The 26,530-nt window shown below is 40.2% G+C and overlaps 1 protein-coding gene across 1 annotated transcript in view; it reads left to right on the forward strand.

Moving 5' to 3' along the window:
• Positions 1 to 26,530, forward strand: part of LOC308133119 (neural-cadherin) — a gene marked incomplete at both ends in the record, with an annotated part of 142,047 nt that overhangs the window by 89,724 nt on the left and 25,793 nt on the right. Inside the window, 6 exons of the mRNA XM_080500402.1 lie at positions 5,138 to 5,387; positions 7,203 to 7,330; positions 7,416 to 7,602; positions 10,263 to 10,406; positions 22,840 to 23,123; positions 25,848 to 26,477. Of these exons, the coding sequence (XP_080356528.1) occupies positions 5,138 to 5,387; positions 7,203 to 7,330; positions 7,416 to 7,602; positions 10,263 to 10,406; positions 22,840 to 23,123; positions 25,848 to 26,477 (1,623 nt within the window). The remainder of the gene's footprint in view (positions 1 to 5,137; positions 5,388 to 7,202; positions 7,331 to 7,415; positions 7,603 to 10,262; positions 10,407 to 22,839; positions 23,124 to 25,847; positions 26,478 to 26,530) is intronic.

Raw genomic sequence — 26,530 nt, forward strand, 5'->3', positions numbered from 1 at the left:
TTAAATAGATAAAAGGGTTAGGGTTAGGGTTATCCCATTAGGATTGATGGGATTGAAAGATGGCACACTTCACCAACTGACCAGAAAAGTCTAAGTTACTTAGAAGAAGATGCTCAATCATCTGGGTGTTTTCCTCTTCTTCCTCATCCACTTCTGCCTCCTCCTCCCCCCTTTGTGGTTAATTGCACTGAGGAGGAACTGTTGTTTTAAATTTAGCAGCCTTAATAAGGTCTGTTAATCACACTGTTAACGAGGTAGGGGGATGGAGACGCTGCAGAGGTGGGAGCTGTGTGTGTGTGTGTGTGTGTGTGTGTGTGTGTGTGTGTGTGTGTGTGTGTGTGTGTGTGTGTGTGTGTGTGTGTGTGTGTGTGTGTGTGTGTGTGTGTGTGTGTGTGTGTGTGTGTGTGTGTGTGTGCGTGTGAATCTCAATTTCAATAAGGTGTAGTCATCACCTGCTCATGTGGGATTTTTATCTTATAATAGTCAGGGGCTGACTTTCTATCTAATCTTAGTTACACTCGAGGACTTTAAATATAATATGCCTTTGATCCAGAGGTAAACCTTTCAATGGACTTCTTGTGACCCTGTGGTCTAATCATTAATACATTGAGTTTCTGCCGCAAACAATGTAGTATAAAAAGGAATTAATTGTGTCTGCAATAACACTGTTAAAACACATGACCCAACTCAGTTTTTGCATGAAGGAAAAACAGCTTAATGCTAATTCTATATATATACTGTATATCAGTACATGGCATTTATTGCTGCATTATCATGAGCATTGTTCAGTTTTGGTTCTCAGTGTTAGTTTAGATTCAGTGCAAACTGGGAGTTAAAAAAGTATTTTCAGTTGTATACTTTATAACTCTCATGACCTAAAACTTGTTGCATTTTTGCAGCATCATATACACTAAGTACTGCAATATAAAGTAACCTGTCATTTTAAAAGTAGCAGAAGCCATTTAATTAACGTAAATTAGTTTCACAGCTACAAATACTGGAGTCTCACTTTTAGTCCATTTGAAAGCAGTGGTAAAGCTGCAGAGCTGCTGTCTCGCTAAACTAGTTTAGTTTAGTTTAGTTTAGTTTAGTTTAGTTTAGTTTAGTTTAGTACAATATTTAAAAGTTGGCAAGCAGGCGTGAAGAGGGTTTTGTGTGTCAGGTCGTCCTATCATGGTGTTCCTGTTTGGTGTGTCACAATAAAAGCCTCTGCTGATTGCAGTTGGTATCAAGGGTAAAATGCATTCTCATTTGTGAATCCTCTACACTGCTTGCCACATTGTATAATTGTCATTGGTGGTCTGGTTATGTCACGCCCTGCCTACCCACCCCTGGTGCTCACGGCACGTCTTTGCTTCAGCCAAAGCTGTTGTCTTCATTAAAGAGACTCCTGTTCGCTTGAAGAAGTGTCTGATTAATTCTGAACTAACCTGCTCCTCCATTAACATTTTGCAGTTTTAACTAACTGTGATGTATTTGCAGCCTAAAGTTATTGCTTTTTTTCCTGGTGTTAAGTTTATAAATTTACTTAATTTGTGAATAAATAAAATACTGATTGAAGAGCTTTTTACCCCAGCAGAAACAGCACTGCAATTATGTGCATTTGAATTGAAGCGATAGGGAAATTATTACTTTTCTAAGTCACAAAGTACTTTTTCTTTGCAGTAACTGGTAAAGTGAGTAAAACTAGTAATTGATTCACGGCTTGTGTGATAGAAAATGGCAGATAACCAATCCAGAAGTCACCAGGCAGATGGAGAGCAGCTTCCTCTATGATCACTCACTTTAAATGTCAGCATCACCAATCTTACAGTGCAGCTGCTGTCAATAACATGCATTTTAGCTTATTTTATTACAGAAATATGCAAATGGAAACTTTATTGTGATTTCAGTTGCATTAAAGTGGAACATTAAAGCTGTGGATTGATTGAGGCTTTAAACAAGGCTGTCTTAGTCGTTCTTTTCCTTGATTTGTGTCTTTCGTGCTCTAATTAAACTAAATAAATGCTTTAATCAGACACTTCTGCTGCATGCATTTGCAAGATATATAATCAAAGCTGCCATCAAAAGCAAAATTATCACATGCAAGTTGAGGGAAACTGTGACATATAAAACTCCCCCTGACCTTAACGACCCCCTCCACCACTTCCAGCTGACGGCCAACTGTTTGCATGAGAAGTTGACAGGATGATCTGTATTCCAGCTGCTGAATCATTCGCAGCACCAGCCGCACCAGCTGAGAGTGATCTGCAGTGATATCTCCGCAGGCGTTAATCTGTGTGGGAGAAGATGGCAGATACTGATCAGCTTGGCTTCAGCGCGCTGCACTGATGTCTAATGAGATGATTTCTCATTAGTGATGATTCCACCGCCCCGGCCCGCTGCGAGGCTGAACCACGGCGCACCCCCACGTCCCGACACGAGTCTTCACCTGCTAGATGGACAGTCGGGGAGGGATCAGGCACTGTGATCACACTTAAAGCTGATAATACAATTTTAATAGATTATTGTTTTAAGAATTTAGATGGTGATCACACTCCGGTTCATCTTATTATCTCAGATAGTGACATTCATGCCTTATGTCAGCTCAGAAACTCGTTTTGTTCCTCTGTGAGATCAAGTCGTCGTTTGCAACACGCTCAGTGGCTCCTAGAGACATGAAAGAGAGGAGCGTCGCAGCTGCTGTGGTCACTGGAAGAGAGAAGCTGAGAGGTTTTTGATGTTTGAGTCGGGTGGACAGCGTTTCTCACTCGGGGGAAACATGCTACCTCTGGTTGTAGCGACGACGTTTGGAGATGTTCAGCGCCGTCTTTGCCTTTTTATCTTTCAGAGAAAGACCATATATATACCCACAAAAAAATGCATTTCTTTTTGATCCAATGGATTGCTGACCTGGTCAGTATGTTTGCAGCCTTTTGCTCAATGATAGTTTCTATCAGCTCCAGCAACTGCAACCATCAGACATGTTACACACCATTCTGGTGAACTGGGGTCATTAATATTTTACAAGAAAACAAATATATAACTGGACAGACTGAGTTCTGCTTATAAAGCTCTATTGTGAGGACTTTGATTCTTGTGTGAGCCAAAAATAAATTGCCATCGAAGCAAAATGTTTAACTTTAGACATCTTCCCTACCTCCCAACTTTCAGGTTAGACATGCAGGGTTACGTGTAGAATAACAATGCTGAATTAATTTAACTGGATGCTGAATTAATTTATTGTATGGTAGAAATACATTTAGGTCTATAATCTCCTCCATACTGTCAGTTACTGTTAAGTGGAGACACATCTCTCAGCTGAAGATGTACAACCTTTCTTGAGCAAGACTGCAAAGGTTATGTTGGGTTTTAAGTCTGGAAAGACAAAAGCTGTGTATGCCCACTCATTTTTCACACAACCCCTGATCACCTCACGCATCATTAAATTGACTTCTTACAAGTTCTTTGAAGCATCCTAACAATAACTAGTAGCTACTACTAATAAAATGTCCAGCCTTAGCTTTACTGAAGTCTTTATACTAATTGTTTGATGATTTCCATTGTGGTGACACTCTTTTGGTCCTTTAAGAGTGTGTGTTCTCACAAACGTGCGTGTGCAAACAGAGTTATGTCCCTACAGCAGGAATAATACAAGCACACACACTCTGTCTCTCTCTCTCTAAGGTCAGCTTAATGTACTGCCAAGAGAAAAACACAGGTCTTAAAAGCTTTGCTGACAGTGGAGACACACACACACACACACACACACATTGTCTAAAAAAAACCACACACAGAAAAACATCAACAAATCTGAAAGTGAAACCTTTTTAGGTGTCTTGGAAACATTGCCGAGTTTCCATCGTTTCATTTCCATAGAAGGGCTGAGATGCGGCGCTGACCGTTGAAACGCTGCATTCTTTGAAATGTAGTTGTGTATTTTAGAGTGTCGTTTTTCTGGTGAGTGTTATGGTTTATGGATCTGGAAACCGTTGAAGCCATTACGGAGACAAACGACTTTGCTGTCCACTCTAACAGCTGCGTGATAACATGATGTCATTGTGAACTGCTGCAGAGTCTTCTTGGACTTGATGGATTTAGTGCATTATAAAAGTTGCAGATTAAGAAATGGACATACGTCTGTTTCTATAAATTTAGTAATGGAACAAGGGAATAAACTGAGTTGTTGTTATATGGGATTTATTTGCACCTTATGTAACTAATCTTGACGAATGATTCCAGAATCCCTTCACACATCATCTTTCGACTATCATCCATGCTTTTCTTGTTAATATAACATGTCTACAAAGACTCACAATAACATCTTATAAGTGGCTAAGACAACCTAAATTCCTCTTCTAGTGGTAACTCATGAAATATATGCAGGAGTTTGAGTGAATGTCTTTCATTCCACAGTCAGTTAATTACAAGTCAGAAGCCAAAGGTCAATGTCAGCGTGACCTTTTATTTTTTCAGAGATCAACCAAAGATTTAGAACCACCTGCCTAATATGGTGTAAATCCTCTTTTGCTGACATAAATACCCTGACCCGTGGATTTGAGGACTCTACTAGACCTCTGAAGATTTGTTGCGGTGTCTTTTAGAGAGGCAAGATATCAAGTAAACATAAACTATGTGATATTGTTGCCGAGTATCATGATCAGATTATCAAAAAATAGAAGCACAACACTGCTCTTCCTCTTGCCTTTAATTTCCGACTAAGTAAGTTTTAATGTATGTTGTGTTTTTCATCACACGCTTGTCTGCAGTTCCCCAGCAGTGTTTTCAAAGCAATTGAATTTTATTCAGTTTCAACTGTAATTGTTCTATGTTATGAAGTATCGTGGATCTTAATCTCCGAATGCTCTCCCTGACTACGTGGGTCGGTATAATTTACCATGTCAGTGAAGGCTCATTTGCCAGCTAACCCTGCTCTCCCCAGGTGTGTGTGGCAGCCATATATTTCCCCCCTGTCCTTTCCTGTCAAGTTGCTTGTTTTCTGCCTCTGGAATCACTCAACCCTTTTCTCAGTGGGAACAATAGATGTGATCAAGAGGGACTGAACGCCACAACACCAGGAAGCTTTGACACACAAAATCATAATGTGTGAGTTGTCCTTGTATTCCAGTTTCCTTTGATTCCCTCCGTTTCTCAACAGACCATCAAGGCGACGTCACCTCTGGGTGATCCTCGAGTGACCTATAACCTGGAGGAAGGTCAGGTGCCAGAGACCAACATGCCTGTCCGGTTCTACATCAAACCCAACCGGGCTGACGGCTCAGCGTCCATCTTAGTTGCCGAGAACCTCGATTATGAAACGACGCGCTTCTTCACACTGAGAGTGCGTGTGCAGAACGTGGCTGCGGTGCCACTGGCCTCCTTTACCACCGTTTATGTGAATGTGACAGGTGAGTTGAGACCAGGATTGTTTTTGTTTGTATTTTTATTGTGCTATTTAGGTTTTGAAACCTGGAAGAATAAGAACAATAGTCACTGTTAGGCCAATGTGATCCACATGTATCCTCAAAATCTATGTTTTCCACTACTTCATCAGCAAAACTGAGAAAAAGAATATTTTGAATTTTCAGTAAAGCAAGGCCGCCATCTTTAATGTATAAAGACATAATTTAAAGCATTGTGTTCAGGTTGATTTCTGTATTTGAGAAAGATTTTGTTTTTAAAGGCTTTCAGGACCCCTGGACAATGTAAACCTAGAGGCATTCACTTTGAAAGTGCAAGTCATGATAAGTCTTTATATATTTCCTGCAGCAGTTGTGCCGGTTAAACTTAGAGTTTTGCATCAATACCAAAAATGCTTGAAATATATCAGTTTCTGTATAACAAATCTAAAATCTTCCGAAGTTTTTCCTCTTAAGTTTTGCACTGTATTTCAGTCTTTGAGATGTTGCTGTATTTTACATTTGTTAATTATTTATATGAAATGTTTGTTTTGTTTTGTTTTTTTATTCATTGCATGTGTTCAAATTTGAATCAGATATTTCATTTGAACAAGTTTTAAATGAGTTTTACATTTGTACTTGCTTTCAGTGGTTTTGCAATTGATATTATATTTGTGTTTCTTTGGGGAGCATCTGGAACAGAATAAAATAGAATAGAATAGAATGGGGGGGAATTGTTACATTACTCTACAGTGAATAGAATATGAATAGAAATAAATAAAAATGAGTAAAGAGAATGAAATATATACATTTTAAGGTGAATGAATATAATGCGTTTTTGGACATAGTGATGGCTGGTTTCTATAAAACCCCACTTTTTTATAATTTATTTTGTAAGTGCTACTGAATACGACAATAAAATATCCAATCGTTCACATTACTGTGAACAGTAAATGTTATGCTTTCTTCTGAGGTTTTTATACTTTTAGCTGAACTGGTCCACACTCCAGGAACATTTCTCAGAATATAAAAAGTCTTCCCTCAGCTCTGACCAGCGGGAGTAAAAGAAGCCATCAGCGAACAATACTAACTGAGCCGTAACGAGCAGCAGTGCTGGAAAATGATGAGGAAAGAGAGTAATAAAGTGTACTTCATTTCCCTGGTCTTCTGTGACAGAGAGAGGAAAGAAGAAAACAGCAGTGGCTGGTGGTGTGAGCTCCATGCCGCCTCGTTTTAACAGTGACTCATTTCCCAATCAGCATCTGTAGGCGGGTAGAGAGTAGCAGAGAGGAGAAAACACTTCCTGACTTTGATTGGCTTTGAACAAACCCACATTGGACGCTCTAATTGGCTTAGCGGAGCTTGAAAGTGAGCTGACAAGCTGCTTTGTGGACTCTTCAGGGTGTTTGGAGGATAATTCCCTGCTAATAACTCAGTTTTCATTAGTGAGCGGACACACAGTCCAACTTCACTTTTTGATGGACTTCAGACCAAAGACTTTTAAACCCTCTCGCTGTTGGTTTTTCTCTCCTTGTCTCTTCTTCACCAGACATCCACTACTCTTTTATCCTGTATTTGTATTCCCTCTGGAGCTATTATCTCACCTTTCTTGTTTTCCTTCATTGTTTATTTCCTCCTTTTTGCTTCCATATTTTTTTCTTTATCTGTCACTTTTTAATCCAATTTAATCAGCTTTCATGGACATGACAGGCTGTATGAATTCTTCTGCCAGAACCCGCGAAAACGAAAATGATGATTTTCTGAAAACAAAAGATGCTTTCTTGTATTTTCTGCTGAACCTTTTCTCTTTGTTTCCATCTCCAGATGTGAACGACAACGTGCCTTTCTTCTTGTCGTCCACCTACGAGGCCACGGTTCCTGAGGGGGCTCAGATCGGCACTTCAGTTGCTCAGGTTCTGGCTACAGATCTGGATTCTGGGCTGCACGGGATGGTGAGAAACAGACGCACTGATCGCTGCTCAACTCCACCTTTACTTCTTCATTTGCCACTTCAGCTTCCTGCTGTGTCTTGTTCAGGTTCATTATGTGATCCTAAGAGATGAGAGCGGGGATTCTCAGTTCTTCAGCATTGACTCGCGCTCCGGCGTCATCTCCACTCGGGCTTCCTTCGATCGGGAGCAGAAAGCTTCCTATCTGATCGAGGTTCAGTCCCAGGATGGCTCCGAGTCGGCCCGACATGGCCAGCAGGGCCTGCCAAACACAGGTAATTCACATACAGACAAACAGACCTCTTTTTTTGCACTGCACAAGGTTTTATTTACTCCTATTTGACTTAGTCACACCTGTTCTGTAATGTGCCCCAGCTCTATCAGATTGACAACTTTGACAAAGGTTATAATTTCTCAGTTCTTCTTGATTCCTTTCATTCAATATATTGGACCTGCCAATGGCTGATAAGCCAACCACAGGGAAGGAAGTCAATGTGCTTAGACATTTATGTTGGAGATGAGCTGACGAAGTTCAAACTGAGCATGGGAATTGGACAGAATGGAGAGTTAAGTGATGTTAAAAATGACATAGTAGTTGATTCCAGACTAGCTGGTCTAGAAACTGTTGATCTCTTGTGATTGTAACAAACAACCATATCTAAGGTTTATCAAGAATGGTCCAAGAAAGAGGATATATCCAATGAGTAAAACAGCCAGAGGTCAGAGGATACTAGCCAGACTCGTGACATGATGGGAAGGGAACAGTAGCCAAAATAACAGTTTGTTACAACCAACCTATGTAGAAGATAATCTGTGTGTGCATAAAAATGTTGCATGTTCCAATGATTCGTAATTTCTACTCAACCATTCGGATGATATTGTTAGGATCTAATAGGACATCGTCCTAACAGCAGGACATTTCAGAAGGCTCAAACCATCTCGAACATCTTTTTTTTTTTAACATGATAAATTCACGAGACTTAAAAGGCCCCCTTAATTATCATATTTCAGTTCAAAGAGCACGTAGGGGGGACATCGTGGAAGAAGTGTTTCACAGTTCAAGAAATCTGCAATATATATGCAATGTTGACCATAATCTCTGAGCGATTCTTACAGCACCTTGCTGAATGTACGTCACCAAGAATAAAGACAGCGCTGATGGTAAAAAGTGGTCCAACCTGCTACTCACTAAGTTTTTAGCCACACAGCATTAAGACCACAGCTGAATTAAATCCTACAGAGTTGATTGCAGGTTAAAATAATCTCTATGAGAGTAAATCTGAGAGTACTCTGTTCATTTGTCTTTTTTGCCACTCAACAGAGAGAGCAAGCCATCCACTAAATCTCAGAGGTGTTGGTCTCGTGCCCAGTCCCTGTGTTTTCTGAGCAAACACTTAACTATACATGACAAAGAATCAAATGTTCAGTGCACTGTTTGTCCTCATTGTCATCATGGGTGTGAAGCCAAAAAGGGCTGCATGCTCTACAGACTGTAAAGCCCCTTCAGGCAAATATGGATGCTGTGTTATATAAACAAATTGACTGGCCCTGATTGAGCCTTGAGCTGTCTCTAACCTGAGTGTGTGTAGTTTAACTATATTCACAAAGCAATGTATAGGTTTTGGTTACTTTTGGAAACTTTTTTCTGCAAAAACAGCTTCCTCAGTAGACCCAGTAATTAATTCCAGGCGACTTTAACCGCTTACCATTAGCACAGCTACCCACCCTGTCTATTTTAGTAGTACTCTCCAGGGATTTAAATAATGATTTATAGATACTTACAGTACCTATATAAAGGAGCATTGTACAGTGCTTGTATTTCTAGTATTTTTATTAATTATGAAAATTCAAGTCATTAATAAGTGCATACCATATATTTTACTTAACTACTTTAAGTCAGTATGCACACAATTTTAGTTAACAATCTTGATTAGTTTATTCTTTTAACAGATGAAAATCACACTTTATATCTAAATGTGTTACTACTAAACAAAGAATATTTCAAATGTGCTTCCAATCTTTGTCTGACTAATGTGCTTCAAAAGTGGAATTATAAAACCCGTGGCCACTATTGACAATGAAGTAATAACAATTACTGATACTCTGCTACTCTTTACCAATGGTACATTCATTGTAAGTACAATTAAAGCAATATAACAGCAGTTGTGCATGAGTACAAATTTTCAGTATGCATATCACCTTTGGTTCTCACCCATTCTTTCAAGATAATACTTTTCTACAAAAGCCAAAGCAAGTTTATTTATATTGCAGAAACAGTACAATTCCCAATACTTTATAAGGAAAGAACAGAAGCATATTAAAACAAAACGAATAATAAAGGAATAAACAAGCGACAACAAAATTCACTCCACTTTCACAATATGTCAAAATTTTACCTGAGGAAAAAAAAAAACATTGATGAATATGTCAGCTGCTAAAATTACAAAGTGATGTGCTGTTATTGCTTGTCTCTTCTTTATTTTTGAAGCCTACATTTGTCAAAAATGAAAGTATCCAAAACAGACTAAAATAAAATGAAAATAAAATGGAACTTTGGGAAAAAATTAAAGCATTTTGGATTTTATAGAGCTCTATGAAGCGCCTGTTGAATGGAGAACCCCTACTCAGGGGAGTTTTTCCCTTTCCAGTTACTTATGGATGCTCATGTAGATTTGTCAGCTTTCTCGCTGCAAAAATCACCCAGAAATGACTGTGTTGTATTTGGTGCTACATAAAAAAAGTTGAATTGAATTATGTTATAGAAAACCCGTGAATGCAGTGGTGTATTGGTTAGCAACTTCAATTCATAACAAGGAGTTCCCCAATTCAGTTTTGGTAGCCGAGCTGTCCAGAGTTTGCATGTGAAGCAGGAATAGAAGACGTCCGAATGGAAAGCTACGGTCAATGTTCTTCACTGAAATGTGTCTTCCTTCAGACACGGCCTACGTCAGGATCTTTGTCACTGACGTCAACGACAATGCGCCGGCCTTCGCCCAGCCCGTGTACGAGGTGAGCGTGGAGGAAGACAAGGAGGTGGGCTTCGTCCTCATCACCGTCACCGCCAATGATGAAGATGAAGGTGAGTCAGATGCTGTCTGTGTGCGGGATGCTTTGCTGCTGCGGTTATTAGTGGTGGCAGTGCAAAGTCAGTTTCAGTGGGATTTCATGTGAACTTTAGTCAGACTGATCAAAGTCTGAGGAATGTCAAATAAGGAATTTGGGACATGAACTATTTCTTCTTCTTGTTGCATCTCAGGTTTGTTTTCCTAATGATGCACAGTGTGTGGCTGCTGTGTTATATTAGTTTCTCTTTTCTTTTTGTTGTTACCTTACCAAGTTTGTTTTCTGTTCCTGCGGCTTTGTTATGTCTCCTCTTTTTGTCACTTTCTTCATTTCTGCCATTGCTGTTTCTCTTGTCTTCTGATTCTCCTCGTTCATCCTTTTTCTTTGACTTTTCTGTCCTCCACATCACTTTATTGCAGTTTCTTTTCTTTATGTCTTCTCCCATTCTCCTCAACCTTTTCAGCTCCTATCAAACTTTCATACATTTTGTTTCCTTAATTTTCTTCACATCTTAATGTTATTTCAGTTTGCTTGTTGAATGGATGGATGGATGGATAGATAGATGGATGGATGAATAGATGGATTGACCCATTCAGCTTTTGTTTTGTTCATTTTTTTTCCTTTTCCTGGCTTTATAGAAAGCTGTTTTTGAGTTTTACCACTTCTTTTCTCTTACTTCTGACATTTTAGATGATATCTTTATGCAGTGTTTTTCTGTTAAACAAAATAACCCAGACGGAAGCCAGGTCATATCGGTATTGTAGTTTTCCCAAGGTGCATCTGCTCTACACCCATCAAACTCAAAACTTAAACCAAATCCCATGACAGTAAAGAAACACATTTCCACTTGTGTTGGACTGTGTTTGTGCTTTGCTACCTAAGGCTGTGAGCTGGAACCGAACCCACCTACACACAATGTCTGTTTTGAAACAATGAGTGTAATGTTGGAACTTAAAGTTAGAGCTGCACAGTAAACATCTAAACTTATTGTTGGGCCGCAATACAAACTAAAACTTTTAACTTATTGCCAGCAGTGCATCTTTAATACCTTAAACCTCATTTAAACACATTTTACAGTACAAAATAAGGTTGAAAGTGATAAGTCAGAATGAAGGCATACAGGCCAAGTTACAGGCCAAGTTCCGCTGAAATGTGAATTACTTGTATTTTTAAAACGTGTCTCCAGTAAAGAAACATTCTGTTGCTTTGTACTACAGCTACTAACAACTAATAGAAATGCAGCCTCAAATTATATGAGCATCAAAGCAACATGGTGTGGACCTAAACAATAATTTACAGATTCACAAAGATACAAAATGCTGGACCATTCTTCCCCATATGTAAATGCTACAATAACAACTGCTTGATTCTTGGTTTGATTCATTTCTTTATTTCTTGAAGGCACCGGTGACATACACAGATGAAGATAACATTGTTACTCTTGCATCCTAAACTACATACATAGCAGTTGTCTCCTCCAATTCAGTGGAAAAACTGACACAATCTGAAGAACCCTCGCTAGGATGAGTGGTTTGAGATTATAGTCCATGTTTTTAGGTGTTGGGAGTACCTGGAGACAACCTCTGCAAATCCAGCAGAGAAATTCCCTTTAAACAAAGGTTACTGTGTTGAAGAGCAAGTTGTTGATGATCTGTAGTGACTTTGCAGTCATGATCACATGTAGTGGAACCTGTAAGACTGATGTATTCCGTACATGACATGCAGTGAAAATCTGTTGCAGCAATAAAAGCCTTCCCAGAGTGGAGTTTACTCATGCTAGACTTAATCTGAGATTGTCAGAAATTCACTCCCTCTTTAAATGTGCAGCCCCTTTCAAATGTGCACTTACTCTTCCACTAGAAATTAATGTGTTCATAGTACATGCACTTTCTAATCTATTCTTGTGTGATCTGTGAGGTGTACAGTTGTACCACAAGTAGCTGCATAGCCTCAATAAAGCGCATTCACGTGCTGTTGTGTCATACTATGTTGAGTGTTTTTTTTTTATATTGTCATAATTGGAACATTCAGTAATTTTTGTCTTTATGTGTCTCAGATTTTGCTTCTGCTTTGATTTACATTCCATCTGAATGACACAGCTCAATCTGTGAACATAGTAACTTTCAGTAGCTAAAAAAGCGTGTTTTTTAAATCCATTTTCTTTTCTTCTATTCTGCAATATCTCTTCAATTTTTAATTTTTTTTTTTTTTTTGGGGGGGGGGCTTCCTTCTTTCCTCTCCTCTGCTCCTCAGTTTCATCTCTGTCTCTTCTCCTCCTCTTCTTCTCTGACTGTCACTGCTCGTTAGCGAGTGCTGCGGCTCCCTTGAGGTCGACAGTTTTGATGTTTGTCTCTTTGTTTGTGTTTGTCCCTCATCCCTCTTCCTCCACCGCTCTAAACCAATAAGCAGCAGGAGGCAGAAAAGAGACCAAAAAAAAAATCAAAAAAGCAACCAAAATACGAGCCTCTCTCTCTCTGCATCTTGCTTTCTTTCTTAATGACGACTCTCGGTGTCAGCTCGAAGCCTCCAAGGTTTTATTTTTCACCCAGAGTGCAAGTGAGAGAAAGAGAATCACATCTTTTTACTTATTTTTTGTTTTTTTTAATCTTTGACCTTTTTTTTGAGTTGTTGTTAACTGCCATCTGCATTCATACAGTGAGATCTATTCACAGCCTGCCTGGTAGTTATAATACTGATTCACTCTGAATCCCACACAAGGTCAGCAGACTTCCAATCACTCATCTCCCATTGGCTTCTTTCTCGGAACTTTGCCTCTTTGTGGGATCACATTTCAGAATGAAACCATTTATTCGATATAGAAATAACTTACTTACAAAACTTGCAAAAGATTTAAAAAAAAATTGGAATCCTATTTCAGCAAACTTGTGATTGTATGTCACAGTGAGCTCTGGGACAGGCCTCCCCTGAAGAATAAACAGAGTTTCAATGTGCTTTCTTTTACGGTGCATTCACGTTTTTCTACAGTTTCAATGACTTGTGCTTGCAGCTCTGCTTCAGAAAGTTGAATTGTCGTGGTAAGCGACGTGAAGAGCAGTCATATACTAAATGTCTATTCTGGTGTTTGACCTGCGATGCCATGATTAATAATTGCATTTAGTCCAGGTTAGGCAAGCATTTAAAAAAAAAAAAATGGAGCCAAAAGCAAACAGAAAACAGCCACATACAAAACAGACAGACATGGCTAAATCTCACCAGAACATTAATCTCATTGCTTGGACTCAGATTAGAATGACAAACCAGGGTAGTTAAAGCTTGTTAGGTTTTTGCTGAGTGTCATTATTCATTAAATTATTCGCTCTAATCTTTTTTGTGTTTGTATTGTACTGTTGTCTCTGCAATAGTATACATTTGATGTTTATTCCCCATCAGACCGAACCCTGAGAGCTTTCGGAAGACGCTGAGCACGGGATTAAGAGATCCTAAGATAGCAAACTGCTGATCATTCCCTCCCAAATGCTGATGCTTCATCCCCAGTTTTCTGTCTCACCAGGGTCTCTGTGTAGTAATTAACAAACACCCCTCCACCCAAAACCACACAGAGAGACAGATAAAGACAACCAACCATGTTAGCTCCAACACACACCCTCGAAACCTTCCCAACAGGCAGGTAGCAGGGGGTTACTGAGATTAGCTAAAGCGGAAAGATCTGGTCCCTGCTGAGTCAGCACTAAGAGTGCAGCGATATTGGGGTGTCCTTACACATGTTTTTGAATATTTATCATTCACCCACTGGATATGCACAAGGGTAATCTCAGTGTTTCCACCAGTGGATTGCAGCATTGTCAGTCTGCGAAGCTGTGTGTCAGGAGGGGGTTTGTTTGCTGACAACGATAATGTTATTTGTATTATCTTTCTGGATTTATACTAGAGCAAACAACCTGCGCTTTGAGTTGGCTAAAATAATTCCTTTGTAGCAACAGCTTGATATTCCTCACTTGTTACAAGTTGGAAGAAATTATGATTTGGTAATAAATTTGTGATGTGAATTGTTTTCTAGATAATTATACAACATTTTCTATTATCCATCTGTCAATACTGCTTGATCCAATGTAGGATGTTCCTTTATGGTGGTGGAGTCAATACCGGCTGACTGTGGGGAAAGGCAGGTTTCCATCATGTAATACAAATAGACGCTCACATCCACATGTACGGAACATTTCGAGTCCCTAATTAACTTTAAATGCATGTTTTGGGACTGTGTGAGAAAATTGAAATACCTGGAGAAAATCAATGCATGCACAAGGAGAACATGAAATCTTCCTGCCCCGATGTGGACTCAAAATAGGGACATTCACATATGTATATTCACATTCAGATCAAAAGGCAAATTAATGCCAAATAACCTCAAACACATAGTTTTAAAATTAAACCATTGGAATTATTCTATACAGAAAGACCCTCAAGCTCATTCTGGACTTGAAGCAGTGATGTTCTGCTCGTATATGATAATAGTAATAGTCACAATAGTAACTGAATTACTCCACATAGTATGAACATGTAAGTAATTCTTACATTGATATAACTAAATCTGCTCGAAAATCTTTCAACATTTTCTGCTTCATGTAGCAGTAAATAATTTCTAATAGCAATGAACATTTACTCTTAATGTTTCACAAAAAGTTTGCTTGGACTATTCTCTCAGGCAGTGCCAATTTACAAGAAAAAAATAAAAACTTCAGCTGCAAACTAGTAAATGTGTGTTTTACTACTGCTGTTGGCTGATAAAAGATCTGCGAATAGTGTGCATGTTTGATGCCATAGTGTTTTCCGGTTCATGCCTGTGCCCATGTCTTGGAAATGTACCGGGACTTTAAATACGTAGAGAAATATGCCAAATCGGGTGCATATAATTAGAAATGCAAAATCAACGCTGACTTACCGGTGTGGTAAATTGTTTCTTGGCGAGAGGCAGCCAAAAGCTATCTATAAACTTGCTGACATTCGTATGTTTCGCTACATGCTGTTTATCCAGTATATGATGGGTTTGGACAGTGTGTGCATTTATGTGAGGGTGAGTAAAGGTGAAAGAATCAAACTCCTGAAAGCTTTACTTTGTGGTCTGATGAGCAGTAAATTGAACCCAAGGTTTTATCCTGTGACTGCAGTAACTGCTCTATCACCTTGGCTGTGGCTACACGTGCGTGCGTGCCTGTGTGCGTGTGTGCTGTACATTATGACCACAGTTTGTTGTTGGAGCTTGACAGGTGTTGAAGCACCAGTGACCTTCAGTCTAGGTATAAACTGTAGGTCAGACAAACACAATTACAGGGAAAACACACACACACACACACACACACACACACACACACACACACACACACACACACACACTCAGTCATTTACAGCAATCCTGTGGGAAATCTGTTCAATCTACAATGTTTTAAAGAAAGAAATATGCATGGTGTTTGTTAATATAATGCTTTTATCCCTTGGTATTCTCTAAATTTATAGATAACACCCTGTAGGGTGTTTTTAAGTCCATGCCAAATATACCAGTTTTAGAATGTTGTCACCTAAAATGTAATTGTTTATATGATTCAAATTGGATTTTTGCAATATTAAAGAAAATCAGCATAAAAACCCATTTAGGAGCCCACAAAGTAGGTCAAACCTGTACACACAAGCAGAAACATCGTGTTTTCAGGATTCATCTATCGTTCATCACCTGCAAACTTGGTCTGAAAGAAGCAGTAAGTATGGCTTATCTTAGGTTGCCCAGCTCTAACCTCAAAATAAGTTTTCACCGAGAAACTATATCATGAGAATGTGAAATTTGTCCCCACAAGGACGACAAGCCCTGACTGTGGGAGCAGATTCATGTCCCCACAACACGCACACACACACACACACAATCAAACACACACACACGCACACAAACTAGTGCATCCCTTTGCTATAAAATTCCTCCATTCAATTCAGCGTGATTTGGTGTTTGTTGGAGTAATCAAAGATGTGGTGGAGGGGAGCTGTTTGAGGGGGAAGGTTTGGATTGCCACTTCTCACGTACCCCTCCTCCTCCTCCCTAAAGCTGATTAGGCACAGCAGCTTTTGTCACCCGCCGTGTTTTCTGGATCCATTTGGTCCTCCTAGTGGAAAATTTGCCGAACTAAGAGCGTCTGCTAATGAGATCAAGAGGCTTTTTTTTTCTAATTCCGCTGAGTTTGGTGTTTCAGTAGTGTCGCCCGGGGGTTTAGTAAACACACAAACACCTTCCACTGCAGCAAGGCTGAGTGATAATGAGGGGTGTGTGTGAGTGTGAGCAATTGTCCATACATGTTGTACCAAAACACAAGTGGTGTTACAGTGCACACTGAAGCTGATGATTGTGATGATGAGGAGTGACAGAAAGGTTGCTGGCTTATTATCCACAGCCAAGCTGGTCAGTGTGTGCAAAATAAATTAAGCAAAGTCTCCCAGGCGACTCTGGAGGACTGCATTTGATATGCTGCTCTGACTGTGACACCTTCAGAATCACTGCTGTGTATTCAAGCCCTCAGTCCTCTGCAAGAAAATATGTAATTTTACAAAGTGTGTAGACAAAACATTGACACACTGGGATCAAATCACCTCATCATTAACATTTTTTTGACCTGTAAAATCTTGTTTTTTCAATTTTGCATTTTTATTTTTATTTGTTTCATGTGGGTTTGAAAAACAAGCCCATATATCACATTGAATTGCAAATCTTTGGTGATTGTGTCTTATATATTCAGTATGATATTATATGAGGATCTGAGGAGAAATCAGACAAATATGAGTTGAACTTTTTGCAATGTACTCTGCTATTTACTTTTATGCCAGGTCCTGACCAGCATACTCAACAAATCAAAACACACAATCACATACATTTCTGGACAACAACTTAATGTCAAAAATATAATATAATGCGCTTTAGATATTTTGCCCAACAATTACAATCACTATTTCTCATACAAATCATATTCATACAAATTTATATCGTAGAAGAGCGTTGAGCAGTATAATATATAGCAGAAGCAGAAATGTTTTGTTTTGAAAAACTGTGTGTAAAAGATCTAATGTGTGTCCGGTTTTTATTTGGTTCAATATAAAGGAATTGTGAACATAAATGCTTTCAAGCCAGAAGAGAATACCAGTGTGTTTATTTGTTAATTCATTGAAAGGCTTCAATTAGATATTTAGAGAAAGAGCTGTACCTAGTAGTGGCAGTTTTGTATATTATACAATATTGGAAATAACAGAAGACTTGGGGAAATATGTATGCATTAATTTGTAGGATTTAAACACTTAATTGGCCCTCTAATGAGACGGCAATGCAGTCTTTGCCACTGGTTGGTGCCTCTAATGTAGCCTCTGAAAGCACTTTCCCTCTTTATGTGAAGTGAGTATCATCTGTCTGAGAAGGAAACATTGACCTCTGTAGGGAGTTGGTGGGGAATAGGGTAGAGCCTACTCAAAAAACATGAATGTTGTACATTCACATAAAAATTTTGCTGACTGTACTATTAGTATAGACCTAAATACTTGCCAATAATCCAAAAAAAACAACAAAAAAAGTATCAATAGCTTTGTGTTGTAAAATTGTTGCATATGTGACATCTTCAGATGTCACCAGATGGTATTACAATATGATGATACGGCTTGACAAAAAGAACATGAAAGACAGTTTCAAACACTTAGCGATGGAACAAGCTGTTTTGAACTGGCTGAAACATCAAGGTAGACAACAGTGAAACATACTCTCAGAAAGCCACTATCACGGCATAAGTATCAGAAACTTACATCCTTGAACAAGCCATTTCCCACTGATTAGCGTCGACAGACCCCTCAACACACCACCAGCTAGATGCACAACTCAAGTTTAAGTGATTACATGATGCATTCCATTGGGCAGCCATTCCACTGATTTACAAAGGGATAATTGACCACAAAATCAAGGCTTTTTAACGACAAAGAGAGAAGAGGGGTTAATGTCCCTCCTCATTACTAATTGAATAATTACAGCAATCACTAGATGATTAATTGTTGTTTTCTAGTGCAGTTGTGCATCTCGCTGGTGGTCTGTTGAAGGGTCTGCAATTAGAAGCTAATCAGTTGGAAACAGCTATAAAGATATTTTTGAACAAAATACTAAAGAAAGTTATTTTATATGTCCACTAGAGTCTGATTGGAATCCATACTTACAACAATGAAGCAGAGGATGTACTGTCTGAATCTTCTGTCACCTTGTCTGGCAAGCTGTGAAGTACTCTGTGGTGCTTCAGATGTTATAATTACACACTCTTGATCCATGTACAGTGTTCCAGGGTCCATCTGGACTCTTATGCCCAACCTATATGACAAGAAGTACCAGAACGAGGCACTTACATGAGTGAGAGCACAGCAATATAAGGAAAACGCACGTCAAACCCAAAAATGTTATGATGATGGAAAACACATCTCTGGAAACTGCTGCCATGAATTTTAAAAACCCAAAGTATCTCTAGCAGCCATCTGAGGCCAAAATATGTGATCTTTTTTAATGTGGTTTTAACATGAAACTTCCTCCAATGATAAGTTTAGTCCTTCAGAGTGTCGAAGGAGTGCTCAGGGACGAGTCTTCCCTCCGGTCCACCTTACGAGGAGCAGAGATCTGACCTTAATCACAATTTTGGGCTTCCTGCTAGGCTGCGAATTAAATCAGCCCTATACCCCAGTGTGTGTGTGTGTGTGTGTGTGTGTGTGTGTGTGTGTGTGTGTGTGTGTGTGTGTGTGTGTGTGTGTGTGTGTGTGTGTGTGTGTGTGTGTGTGTGTGTGTGTGTGTGTGTGTGTGTGTGTGTGTGTGTGTGTGTGTGTGTGTGTGTGTGTGTGTGTTAAGAGGGCAACACCATATGGCCAGACTGATCATTAGGGAGGCTGCCGGAGGCAAAAAAACCGCTGGAGCTACTCCCCATACACACATTTACACACACTTGCATTTACACACACACATTAAGCTGCTCGGTGAGTGTCACGACAGATCATGCTCAGAGGCTGTGACGGACCGGTGCACTTAAGCTTCCCCTCAAACACACATAGCACACAGACACACTTCGGTGTCGTAATGAAGGTCCTCCATGTCTCCACAGATGGTGTTTGTCTCCTAAAGTCTCCTTGGTGCCGGTAAACAGAAAGCAAGCCGGACCCAGACAGACCTGCCTCTGGGCCTTGAACATGCATCTGTGTGTGTGTGTGTGTGTGTGTGTGTGTGTGTGTGTGTGTGTGTGTGTGTGTGTGTGTGTGTGTGTGTGCTGACCACGTCCATGTGTGTATTGGCATTCCATCACTTCATCAGGAGAGAAAATGAGAGGACAGGAAAGGAGAGATGGAGGAGAAATAAAAGGAGAGACGTGAAAAACAAATGAAAAATCTGGGGGTGGGGATGGGAGGGGGGGAGGTAATTTCAAAAAGAAACATAAAGCAGGTGTGTGAAAGCGGGAGAGAAAAGGTAAAGAATGAAGACGTAAGTAGTAAGAGGTGAAGTAACAATAAAAAGGAAAATACATGAAATGGTTTAAAAATCCCTGAAGAAGAAATGAAGGACTTGAATTCAACAAGATATTTCAGACATTTGGAAAACAGGAAAGAATATGAAAAATAAAAGATGTTTCTATGGAAAGTTAATGAAATATCCAACCAAGGATCTTTTCCTTTGGATCCCTCCAGATTTCCTCTGAAAGCAGCTGTGTTCCCAGTCACCACTCTCCGATTTGCCAAAACATCATAGTAAAGCCAAAAAGTGGTGGACACATCCACTCTCACCAATATATGAAAGCAGGAGCCTGCAAATAAAAGCATTAGTTTGCGATGACTTGTGCATTTTCACCAACAGAACAGTCAAAGCCTAAACCACCAAGTAAACCACTAAACTGAAGTGCAGTTCAGGGAATTTCTGCTAAATCTACACGGTTTGTTATCATGTACATTTTTCTTTTAGTGATGAGAATGGCATTTAGAGTTGAGAAACAACTTAAGATATCTCTAATCTGGAATGTTGTTTATCTTCTACAACAAATTTCTTGAACAACTTCAACATTAAAGAAATTGACAAAGGCACGATAGGTAAGACATGCAAGAAGGAGAGTTTAGGAGGAGAATCAAAGCTGGTGGAGAGTTTGGAGAAAAAGACAAGAATACGGACAAAATGAAAATTCAGAGTTTGTGAAGTGTAGACATTTTGAGTTAAAAGTGAGCCTTTGCCCCAAGCGGGGGGTGGGGGTGCAAGTATCTGGAGGTCTTGTTTGCCTGAGTGTCGGTAAACCGGAGCGCGAGATTGGCGGGCAGCAGTAATGCAGACGTTGTTGCAGACCGCTCTGGTGAAGAGGGAGCTGAGCCTGAAGGCATAGCTGTGGATTTACCAGCCAATGTGTGTTCCAGTGCACAAGAACAAGGTTGCGAGTAGAGTTAAGTTTGCTCCTCAGGTATCTGAGCTCACCCTTAGAGACGTAGTTAAGGGTTCAGAGAAGAGTCATTCCTCCTTCCTTTAAAACAAGGCGATTCAATCATCTGATCCAAATGGCCTCAGTGTGAGGGGTTCTGGTCTTTTCAAACACATCGGAGAATAGACCCAGTGAGACTAATCTCACCTTACGTGCTGCTGCCTTGAAAGAAGGATGAATATGGGCTTGACTACCCATTTATTTGTGCTCATGATTTTGTTGAGATGTCACTCTTCACCCACAAAATAAATTAGGGGCAAAAAAAGCTATTTTATATGCTATAAAAATTTGCCTTTATGAGGCTCAGGCTATGGGTAGATTTAAGTAAAGGTAAATGTCCAGGACACGACTTCAATTCAATGTCCTCTTAAGTGATGGAAACCTGATTATGTGTGTTGGTGGGAGAGAGAGAGAGAGAGAGAGAGAGAGAGAGAGAGAGAGAGAGAGGAGAAGTATGATGGAGAGCGAAGTGTCTAATGAGCCCCACTGTGAGGGAGATGCCTGTTTTTCTCACAAATATTTGATATCTGTTGCTGCTGTCCACACGGGGCGATCAAGTGTGTGCTTGTATGTGTGTGAGTCCACTGCCAATCAAACATGTTTGTTTCCTTTTTTTGCCTGCCTGAAAATCGACCACAATATTATTCCAAAAGTTTATTTGCCAAAAAGGAGTTCTGACGGACAGCTCATGTGGCATCTTACAAAAGAAAGCAGCTCAGCTCAGTCCTTGTTTTTTTTTTATGTTTTGGATTAGAAGGACACTGCTGTTTCTATTATCATTATTCTATGTTCAGTTGCCCTTCTGGATAGTTGAAGCAACTATAATTTACCTCCACTTGGAGATGTATTATTTCATAGCTGTTTGTCAGTCCGTCTGTTTGTTGTTGGTTGGTCAGTTGGTCAACAGAATTACTGAAAAACGTAGATATAATTTGGCAGAGTAGCAGAAATATAAAAAACAAAAACAAAAACGGGCTTATAATATAATAGGGACATTGTGGGTTTTTTTAGGTTTTTTTCTCAATGAAATTTCATTGGCTCTTGGCTATATGTCAAGGCACAAAAGATCAACTTTTGAGATGGAACAAGATCATATTATGGAAACCAAATCAATATCCATGATATCATCCAAATGGAGCGCACACGGCTGGAAAGGGGAAATTGTCCTTCCAGGCGGACGTATGTGCCTTCAGAGTGCCTTTGTTTTTTGTTTTTGTGTGTGTGTGTGTGTGTGTGTGTGTGTGTGTGTGTGTGTGTGTGTGTGTGTGTGTGTGTGTGTGTGTGTGTGTGTGCACGTGTGCATGCATGCATGCATGCATGTGTGTGTCATAATAATCAATCCCATTTTAAACCTGATCTCATAACAACAGCTCTACTGTGAGGGTACAGGTTTTTGGGTCGACAGCGTCACAACCAGATCTTGCAAAGATTTCTAATTTCCTTGAGACTGGATAAACAGTATGCCAGGCTACAACACAGCAGAGCCGAAACCACAGGAGGAAGAGTTATAGAGAACTAAGGGACCAAGTGAAGTGACATCAAGTTGGATTTTACTGCATTTAGAGGAAATGTGCTTTATTTGTTGTAGCTCATAATGGAGTCTATTTGAATGTAAACCAGGAGAAAAGAGAGGAGACAAACTAACCCTTTGCAGTTTGGTTATCATTTCAGGTTTGGAGGGGACTGTGATGAATTCTCAGGAAGAAATAGTAATAATTTGCCAGTCATGTTGCACAAACAGCTTGGGTCCGTTGTTGGTGAAGGCCAAGAAAGAACAAAGCAAAGAACATGTTTTGTTGTTGTTGTGGAGCATATTTTTCCTCTTTTTCTTGTTATCGCCATTTCAGTCAATTGCTGCCCTCACTGGTAAAAACAAAACAACAAAAAAATGCTTGTTGTGAATGTAGAGGACATAGTTGATTTTGGGAAAAATGGCACCCACACCAAGGTGTTCAGTCCAAAAGTGGTAATACTGACCTCTGTGTCCTCCAGGTGCCAATGCCAAGCTGCGCTATCAGATCACATCAGGAAACACCATGGGCACCTTCGATGTTGAGCCTGAGGTGGGAACCATTTTCGTAGCTCAGCCTCTCGACTACGAGATGGAGCAACGCTACGAGCTCCGATTGGTTGCCTCTGATGGGAAGTGGGAGAACGAGACACTGGTGGTGGTTCAGGTGGTCAACCGCAATGACGAGGCTCCTGTTTTCAGCCAGACCGAATATCATGCCGCTGTGACAGAGGAGCTCACTCAGCTTCCTGTATTCATCCTGGAGGTAAGTCCATGGCTGTATGATTGAAAACGGTAGCATGGGCATTACCACATCTCTTTAGCTCTGATCAAATTCAATTCAGTTAAAAAGAAAAAATCAATTGGTCTTAATACAACAGAATGGATCATTTATACTGCCAGAATTCACAATACAATCAAAAACCAAGTGGAAAAGAAATAGTTAGTGCCAGTTGGTGGCCTCAAGATCTTGTATATTATGTATGAAGTAAATGTCAACCTTTTAAAATGACACTTGATCCTTAAACAAACACATTTGGAATCAGTCTTAATAATATCATTTAAATATCAAAACTGACATCACCCACTCGTGTGTAAGAGTTTTATCTCTGACACACCCAACCAATATTCAGGAACCAAATCCAGCTGATTATTTATGGGTGAAGACAGGTTACAACTTGGACATGTTATCAGTCAATTTCAGGCAAACACAGAGAGACAGTCACATGCACTCACATTCACACCTAGGGGCATTTTTAAAGTCACTGGTTAACCTCAAACACATGTTTTTAGACTGTTGGATGAAACCAGAGTCCTAGAGAAAACCCTGGATTCACACAAGGTAGATTCTTGAGGTTGTGTTGTATTCTGAATTAGAAGCAGTCTTTTGGTATGAGATTGTTTTGTACATAAAAGGTCTGAGGGTGGCTGGTTATTATAATAGATGTATCAAATGCTCTAGTGAAGCATCTGCACTTTTCCCCAAAGTATCATCAACAAAATGGTCCGACTACCAATATTTGACATTGTAATTGTTGATAGTTGTTTATAGTTGATAGTCATGTGACCCATGACCCTTCAATTCAGAGGCAGATATAGAATTTATGGCTGCACTTGCTGACAGCTTGGTGGATATTTTTTTACTGTCATGCTAAATTCTGTATTATAAACACTGATCAAATATCCTCTGAGTCCAGATGAAACTCATTAGAAGGTAAACATGAGAAAGTTGCACCTTCCAAACACATCTTCAACATGAAGGAACTTGTTGTGAAACAGTCAAAGTTTATATGAACAATATGTGAAAATGTACTGGATTTAATGCGGACAAATCTAATAGCATTGGTTACGCTCCAGACACAGTGGAGAATTAGCCTGAAGCAACACCTCCGAAGAGATCCAGTGTCCACATGCTAACACATCACACATGCATGACGGTGTTTAACACAACATCAGCTGTTAGAGACACTGAGATTCCATATGCCGAAAACCTCCAGACGGGAAGTGGCCACCACCCGAAAAGTTACCTCAGAGAAGTCAGAGTCGACCTCCTTCCTCTGTGGCTTTCATCCACCTTTCGTCACACCTATATCCGGTAATTCACAGTAATATGCATGTGCCGCCAAGCTAAATCAGATTAAAAAGGTGGAAGCACGTCAAGGAGGGCAGGGAAGTAATCCCCGTCAGAGAGGCATGTGTCACCGAGTCCTCAACTCGGGCCTGCTTCCCCTCGCCTTCTGGAATTGATTTGATGTGCGTTCGGTTCCTCTCTAACGCTCTCAATAGTTTTTTCTGCCGTGCGGCTTCCGGGCCCTTCCTCAACGCACGCCGCTCTCAGCACCGTATACTAATACAATTCAGCAGATAGCGAACGGAGGGGAAAATCCAATTTGAAATGAATATTTTTTGACTTCACCTGCATGGCAGCCTCCTCTGTGGTGCCGCAACTGCTCATCTTCAATATTGTGTACCTGCGTCACGTTGTCAGGAAATGCAAAGAGCCAACATGGGGGAGGCTGCAGCGGTGGGGTGGGGTTGGGGGGGGGACTTCAAAGGCTTCCGTAAACAAACCCTCCAGTGAGAAAACGAGGAGAAGAAAGGGTAAAAGTGTACTTTTTCCTGCTTTTGTCGACGTCTATTAACTTTTAATTGCATTGTGGGTCGCGGTGACAGATGTGAGAGCTTGTCTCGTCGCTGTTGCTCCTGTCCCCTCGTTCAGAGAGATAGCGGAAAGGCAGGTTAATTAAGCAAACAGGACAAAGCAACAGAGAAATGTTTATTCCTGTGTTGAAGAATCCCTCTGTGGAGCAGGGGCAGCAGGCAATCAGCTCCCTGCCTCTTGTCCTATTTGTTGGGCTTGACATTTGTATATAATGAAAAAGCAATTCAGCTTTTTTGATAAGAAACTCTGTGGTGTAAAAAAAAAAAAAAGAACAAAAAGCAATAGTTTCTTCAAAGACGAAAGAATGTTTTTGAACTCGAGTGAAAAGTCAGGGTGGCTGCTTTGACCAAGTTGTCACAACAAATGTGAAAGAAGCATAATTGAAACCCAATTAAAAATATGAAGAATGTGTTCATATATGACATAGTTTTAGATTTATAAAATTGATATGAAATAAAAATCACGAGTCAAAAAGTCACTATTTGATGAAACAACAGTCACTTTATTTAAAGCATACCGAAATGTTGAGCCTGCAACTAAATTTCGACTGACCAGTATATTTCTATCTTCGGTGTTTCTCAACATATTATTGAAATGTCACAGTCATTAAATGGATGTTTACTCTTGGCAACTTGAGGTTTAATTAACAAATGTGAATGCTGCCATTAAACCCTCATGCTATCGACACAAGCAGATTAAGGCCGCTTCGCCCCCTTCTAAGCAAACTTTAGTTTAGTTTGTTATATAACAAACTTTGCAACCACTGTATCTATGCCTGTGCGTGCATGTATGCCTGTACGTTCATTTCATTTCTGTATCTTTATGCAGGTTTCGGCGACAGATCCAGACCAGGAAGCTGACCAAACTGCTCTCCGCTACTTCCTCCATGGCCAGGGGGCAGGTGGTGAGTTCACCATCGATGAATACACTGGGAGAATCTATGCTCAGCGTCGCCTGGACCGTGAGGAGCGGCCGGCATGGAGGTTCCTTGTCCTCGCCACAGATGAGGGGGGTTCTGGCCTCACAGGATTTGCTGACGTACTTCTGGAAGTCCAAGATGTCAACGACAATGCTCCCTTCTTCCCGTGCCCTGCTCTGGAAGTAGACGGATGTTTTGTTGGCCAAGTGCCTGAAAATTCACCTGCCGACACCTCTGTGATGGAGATGCGTGCCATGGACCTCGATGACCCCAATGAGGGCAAGAACGCTGTGCTCACCTACAGCATCATCAAGAACATTCGCAATGAGATCAACCTCAACCTGTTCTCCATCAACTCCTCAACGGGGACTATTTACACGGTACTGCGTTCCTTGGATCGGGAGACAGAAGACCGATATCTGGTGGTGGTGGAAGCCCGGGACGGCGGAGATTTGGCTGGCACCGGAACAGCCACAATCATGGTTTCAGACGTTAATGACCATCCACCCGTCTTCACTCAGAGAGTCTACAACACTCAGGTGAGTCAACAACATGTCCTTTAATTTGTTTTAACATTAGCATTATTAGGTAA

This window comes from Blennius ocellaris (genome assembly GCF_963422515.1).
Source record: "Blennius ocellaris genome assembly, chromosome: 8".
NCBI lineage: Eukaryota > Metazoa > Chordata > Actinopteri > Blenniiformes > Blenniidae > Blennius > Blennius ocellaris.